The sequence below is a fragment of the Protopterus annectens genome, chromosome 8.part0 (genome assembly GCF_019279795.1).
Source record: "Protopterus annectens isolate FY-2018-M chromosome 8.part0, PAN1.0, whole genome shotgun sequence".
Lineage (NCBI taxonomy): Eukaryota > Metazoa > Chordata > Ceratodontiformes > Protopteridae > Protopterus > Protopterus annectens.
This window is the reverse complement of record NC_056741.1, coordinates 1693193823-1693201025: the sequence shown is the minus strand read 5'-3', so window position 1 is coordinate 1693201025 and position 7203 is coordinate 1693193823. Positions and strand designations below refer to the sequence as shown.

Below are 7203 nucleotides of genomic sequence, written 5' to 3'. Positions count from 1 at the left end.
CATCTCACAAGTCTAGGCATTCTAATGCAGTTGAAGTGCTGTTCCCATAACCAAGCATTTGAATCTTTTGCATGTGACTTTGACTGGGGTACAGTATCAACCAAGAGCTGCTACTTCCTGGGAAACCATACATGACAACTGTCTACTACTTATTGGTCAGAAATAACTGAGCAAACTTAAGGCTGAATTATCAAGCCTTGTTATTTGGGGTCTCATATCAAAAGCTGATGAGCTGATGTTTACCATCTATTCATGACTAGCAATGTCAATGATGACTTTTAATGTTTTACATTCAGTTTTTCTGAAAACTTGACTTCTGCAAGAATAATTGCATGCTACATTTATTTTATGCATGAGTTTGTTATTCACAGTTTTTGTCAAAGAATATATAATCATACTTGATAACATTCTGAACAACAGTTTCAATGTGTAACATCTCTTTTTCAATAATAATTATGAGAAATGTTCTTTACAAATGTTCTAGATTGCACTTAACTAGTTTACATGGGAGTATAGCATGAGCTAGATTGTCAGTAAAGAGGACATAATTAAAATGATACAAAAATAACTTATCTTCTGCATGCATATAATTTACTTACCCATCACCATAAATCTTCTATAAAAGACAGAAAGGACCTGTAAGGGAGGTATCACTTAGAAAACATTAGTAATACAGAGGAAATAGTCATATTTTTCTTTATACTTTCAATAGACAGAGAACATCCTCTGTTGGAAGATCAGAGGTGCACAAACACAATGAATTTCGACAGGTCAAATCCCAAAGTAGGAACTGCACCCAGTGTGGCTAGAAAATACAAACAAAAGTATGTTCTACAGATCCAGTCAGACCACCCAGATAAACAAATGTCAAATAAATAAATAAATAACTGCACCCGCTGTGGATACAAAATAGTAATAAAAGTATGTATAATATGGAACTGCGCCCAGTGTGGCTAGAATATAGCAGTAAAAGTATGTATAATGGGGTCTACTTCAATAGAAAGAAATCACACTTACCTGACTTTCAAAAGACTGAGACAAAAAAAACAAAAAGCCAGAAGACTGACCACTCAGAACACTGACAGGCCACTATGGGTATGTAACCGCTCGCCCAACCCCGCAAACACACTAAAACTGAAGCAAACAAAGCCCACCCATGTCGGAGCTTTACCTCCATACCCACACCTGCCTAGCTAAATATACCAACTCTGAGATCACACTAACACAGAGGTAATGGGCAAAGGTCAACATGCTGGCCAAGGGATTACATACCTGTAGTGATCTGTCACTGTTCCCAGTGGTTGATCTTCTGGAGTTTCATGTTTTTCGTCTCTGTCTTTTGAAAGTCAGGTAAGTGGAATTTTGTTCTACCAAACTAGACCCATATAATGATGCAAGAAAAGGTGATTCAGATTTGCCTCTTGTAAATTACAGTGTAAAATGTTTTGACATATTGCAAAATGGAAAAAAATATAAATGAGATGCTTTTAATTTTTAACTAGTGACAGAAAATATGCAGGTGCTATTACATATGAAACATCCAGTGACTTGAGTTGTACTGTCTCTGTTTCATAAATAAAGTGCTGTGTTTTTATTTGTACAACTTATTTCATTTTATGTATATTTCATATTGGTGATTATAGAATAAAAGCATTTATTTAGTCAAAAATGTGCACACTAATTGGACAACCCAATCAGTGTGCCCAGTGAAACTGGTATATTTCAGAAGAAAGAAGTTCAGCTATTGTCATCTTCTTGAATCACCACACTTTCTACTGGAATTTGCTTTCAAAGCTGAAAAATAACAGTTTTCTAAGCATGGGAGAAAATTCAATGTAAAGATTGGAATGTCCTGCAATGTCATAGATACTTGATTGATATGCACACATAGACACACACACACACACACACACACACACACACACACACACACACACACACACACACACACACACACACACACACACACACACACACACACACACACACAGATACACACACACACACACACACACACACACACACAGATACACACACACACACGCATACACATATGCTTACACACTTTGACCAACCATGTATTAAATTACAATTAAATTAACACAGACAAAAAACAGCAGGTTTCTGTTCCTTCTCCTGTTCAAAAACATGTATTCTGGGTCGACAAATCTGTCAGCTTTGTAAATAAAGCCATACCAACAGGAAGAAGACCAACTAAAGTTCAATTTTTCACTTTCCTGTGCACTAAATGGACACTCTATTAAAAAAAAACTTTGCACACATAATAATAAACTGTTCTCTTGAGAAGAATACTTTATCAAAAAAAGAAAAGAAAATCAATAGGCATTTGATGCTGAGTCTGCATAGAGCTCGTTCCATTGACATGGAGATACTGCGCAAAAGAAACCTCCATAAAATCTGCAGTACTTGAATACAGTTGCATAGAAGGCACCACTAAAGGATTCTTTATTCCTTAAAAAAGTGCAGAAATGTAATGTGTTATGCAGGTGTTTACAGATTTAGTGCATGCCCAGATTCCCAGGAATCAGCACAAGAGCACTAAAGTCTACTTTTACAGGTATGTTATCTAGAAAAGGTAAGTTTTTTTACTTCACTAAATAATGTAATTGTTTTATATCTATAATCCACAAGTGGGTGTGGGTAACAGTATTTATCCACATTTGGCTTTGTTTAATCAATTATGCTTCATCCTAATGATCAGACCAGACTGACCATGGGTAAATCCTGCATTATTCGTGCCCATTCATAGAGTATCGCTAAATTATTACACATAGCCACCTTACACTCTCTTACACTCCCTATGTGTAACTACAGAGCCACCATGAGAAAAGGGAAAAAAGTACTTTTAAATAAAAAGTAGACATCAAATTTGTTTTAGTCCAAGCATCAGACTTGCACAGCTCCTGTTTTAGAAAATATGAAAAATGTTTAAAGAATGCAGTTCTATAAGGTAAGGCAATTGTTTGTCTGTACTATTGCCTGTATTTGGTCTAACACTCATAGTTTATAAATTCCTGTATTGTTTGAGTCATTGTTGTATGTAATACTGTGGAGGTTTTCTCCCCAGGTCTCCACTGAAAATGGGCCCCTGTCCCAGTTGGACATTACCCAGTAAACAAATATAATGAAATAAAATAAAATAAATAAGTGCTCTTATTATACCAGATATTATGATATATACTGTTCTCCATCTTTTGTACCTAGAATAAGGTAAATCAATCTGATGTAACATTAGGTCTCCCTTTTTAGAAAAACATAGCATACCCATAGCAATCTGATATAGCATAAAAGTATACCTCCTTGGCATATTTTAGTATAAGCATACCAATTTGGTAGAGCATTCATTCTCCCTTCTGGGAATAGTGTAGCATACCCATAACAATCTGGTATAGCATTAGGTCTGGCTTTTCAAAGTAGTTTTATATAGTCATTGAGCTGTGAGCAGTTCATTTAATACGTAATAATCTGTGACATTGTGTGTGTGTGTGTGTGTGTGTGTGTGTGTAGTTATCTGACATTTTTTGATACAGTTATTTAATAACAATAATTTGTCCACTGCAACTTTCCAAATATACACTGCATCTGACAATAATAAAGGCAAGCTGAGACTTAGCCTTGTGGACTGAGGTTAACTAAATAGAAGGAAACAATATACTTTTTAGTATTTTGTCGGCACAAATTACTCATTCTATTTGATTTGTTCTGAATGATGAAAATGTCCCTTTTTCACATTTTTTTATAAATGTGTTAGGCATTGCACATTGTGGATACATGTTAAATGAAATTAAATATAGTAAAATAGTATAAAATTACTTGCATCATCTTTATAAGAATTAGACTGGATTTCACAGCACGTTTTCATTTAAATAGTTTGAATCATAAACAATGCATGCTTTGCTGGAGTAATGAAGAAGATAGTTTCTGATTTTCCTGCAATGGCTTATTCTGCCACAGAGGTACCTCCTAAGAAAACATATACAAGAGAAAAACTGAGCATCTGCGTCAAAAGATGCTAACCTTATCCATAAGACAGAGAAGAAAGTAAGACGTTTTTGGCATTCAAGATAAGAGTGTAACTGGAAATTTTCTTGTGATTTGTTTTTGTTGGGAATATCACTTAGAAACCATTAGAAATACACAGAAAATCATCACAGTTTTTCTTTATACTTTCAGCTGTTAATACAGATTTTGCAAATCACAAAAAATGAAAAGTAAAAGTATTTTATGACCTTTAATCAAGTCCAACAGGCAAACTTCCCTTCATTAAACCCTGCAAGCTTATCTTATCATTGTATTACCCCTCTCTTCCATTATGCTTGCTGTTGTTACTCATATTCATTGCAGTTTTGAAACCCAGCATCATTCTTCCCCAGATGACTTTCTTTGGGATTTCATCTGTTTCCCTAATGAATGTTTTGTAATTGTGAAATAACTTTACGATACTATTCCTAATTCTGCCCTGAACATGAAATAATGCATGTTTTTAAAACCATTCAAAGATCTCTGAAAACAAAGAGAAGAGAACCACCCCATATCATCAGGATTGCATTTATAAACGTATTTTATAATTGTCAATGTGTTGAATAAAAATAGGCTGAGGTTCCAAAATGTAACATTTCCAAACATAACTGCAAAATTATCTTACATATACATTAATAGTAAGGCGATCTAACAACCAGCTGCATTTTACCTTTAGGTGAAAAAGATGTATCTAAATCATACATTCCTGTGTATTAATATGATGACTGTAAGCTTACTATTAATTTCTAAAGCTAACAAGTCAAGTTGAAAATACTGGTCATTTCCTTTTTGTTACTGGTTAAACAGGTTTGTTGTAGAACAATCAGCAGTAAAAACTTTACAAGACAGAATTAGCTTTATTGATTTTCGAAACCATGGATAAAACATTGCATAAATTAAAGGATTGAGTGCAGAGTTAAAGTAACTAATTCCCAAGATAATATCAAAAGCAAATGGTGGGAGGATAAAATTCAGGTAACTATCAAGTATACTTGCTATAAAAAATGGAAGCCAACAAATGACAAATGCTACCATTGCAATGCCTAAAGTTTTTGCAGCCTTTCTCTCTCTTTTTGCAACTCTGCTGTTGTAATTATGTGCAGCAAATGTCTCATCTGTTAAGCTTTCTATCAGTCTTGCTTGGTTTCTCACCACCATAAATATTCTAGTGTACATCCAGGCCATTAGAGAAAAAGGAATGAAAAACAGAAGCAAGTTAACTAACCCCCATTTTGCATTAATCAGAATTTGGCAACTACCTTTGCAGCTTGTAGCTGCAATAATTTCCTCTAACCCCTCTTTATTAGCTCCTGAATAAAGCAAGGAAAATGTATAAGTTAAAGAAACAATCCACACAAATGTGATTATTAAAGCTGTGCTGCATGCAGTAAATTTTATGGGATAAATGAGTGGATATGTAATTGCAAAGTAGCGGTCTATAGCTATAATACACAAATGAAGGATCGATGTTATACAAATGGTTCCATCCAAACTGGTGTGAAATGTACAAAATGCATCCCCAAAATACCAACAGGTATCAATGGCTCTGACGGCACTAAAAGGTAATACCGTTAAGCCTAACAGAAAATCAGCAGTGGCTAAAGACAGAATTAAAAAATGTGTAGGAGATTGGAGCTGTTTGAAGTGACATATTGAGATAATTACCATTACATTTCCAGTTATTGTAAGAACAGTGCCAACAGAAAACAGAATATACAATACAACTTGTACAGCAAATGAATGAAAACGCTTTGTGCAAGATCTGTTCAACTCTGAATAGCAGTACATTTCCTGTTCCTTAATTTGGAAAGCAGTCACATTCATGATTCACTGCAGATGCCTCTTCCTGTACTCTTCATATGCTCCAGAAAATATTATCCATCTGATTACATTTAAAAAAAATAGGCATAGTGAATATCAAATTAATGTAGTATAGTTTTTGTATTTCTTGTATTGCATTAATAAATATGAATGCATTTTTGTCCTGTTTTCCTCATAAAGCTGCTTACCTTTTCATATAAGGATGACCTGTCTACTTTCCTCTGAAATACTTGTTTTGTCTTATATTCTTGCTTATATTCCTGAAGGAGTACAAAAGCTCTAGAGTAAAGGTGGCACATATGCGAATGCTGTGATGTGCACACAGGTTCTCATTAATACTGTATTCCTAACCTCAAAAGAATGCCGTACATGTGCACCTAAACCATTGACAAAGGAATACTAATCACTTCAGTGATACAGGTAAAAAAACAACTTTCAGCTGTGATATTTTGGTCAAAATTGCATACATTTAACCAAAACCAGAACATTTCAACAGCTTAGAAAACCAACTGTAAGAAAAGTTTAGTGAAATATTATGTACATTTGTTCTGCATTGTTGTGTTAGGTTTTCATAAGTTAGCAAGGTCTATGAAAAAATGACAAATCTTATAAAATGATAGTTTAATAGTTTGCTGAAATCACTGCCAGCACCTTGTATTAAAGTGATATACCTGAGATCATTGCCAAACATTGGGCCACATAAGAAAGGAGTGATGTTACATATACAATAACTTGCTAACCATTCTGCTATGAAACTCCAATTTCTAGAAAGATGATGAGCTAAAAGGATAGAAATATGCCCAAAACACAGAAAGAGGTAAAAATCAACTTTTATTGTTTTTTTGCAGGGGGATCAAGCTCTCCCAAATCCTCAATGCAGGGGCAAGCCTCCCTCACCCCAGTTTTATTTATGCCAAATCCATAGTTGCCCTAACTCAAAGAAGAGAGAAATCTCAAAAGTGGATCATTGCAGACACACAAATAAAAACCACATCGACGATGTTTTCCTACAGAAAGCAGTGTTCAGTGCTCTGATTTTCATCTTTTTTCCTCTTGCTGCTAACACTTAGATGGTTTCACCTCAGGCAACAGTAAGGAAAACCCTGCTGACTCAGGGTCAGGCAATGCATTGTTTCTGTGAGGAGAAAAAAAAGCATAGTAGTGTGCACAAGTAAATATATATATATATATATATATATATATATATATATATATATATATATATATATATATATATATATATATATATGCACATAGATATAGACATATATAATTAAATGACTAACTTCTAATTCCCTAATCATAATGGAAAAAAGAACAAGGTGATCTTCTACAACACTG

General features: G+C 34.3%; 1 protein-coding gene across 1 annotated transcript; it reads right to left on the bottom strand.

Moving 5' to 3' along the window:
• Window positions 1-4833: 4833 nt before the first annotated feature.
• Window positions 4834-5865, bottom strand: LOC122808536 (trace amine-associated receptor 7a-like). Its single transcript, XM_044079490.1, has one exon. It carries the CDS (start codon window positions 5863-5865, stop codon window positions 4834-4836), a length of 1032 nt encoding a protein of 343 aa, XP_043935425.1.
• Between the last annotated feature and the right edge of the window lie 1338 nt (window positions 5866-7203).

Excerpts from the sequence above, each read along its gene's own strand:
- LOC122808536 (XM_044079490.1), bottom strand. The coding sequence starts at position 5,865 with ATGAATGTGACTGCTTTCCAAATTAAGGAACAGGAAATGTACTGCTAT.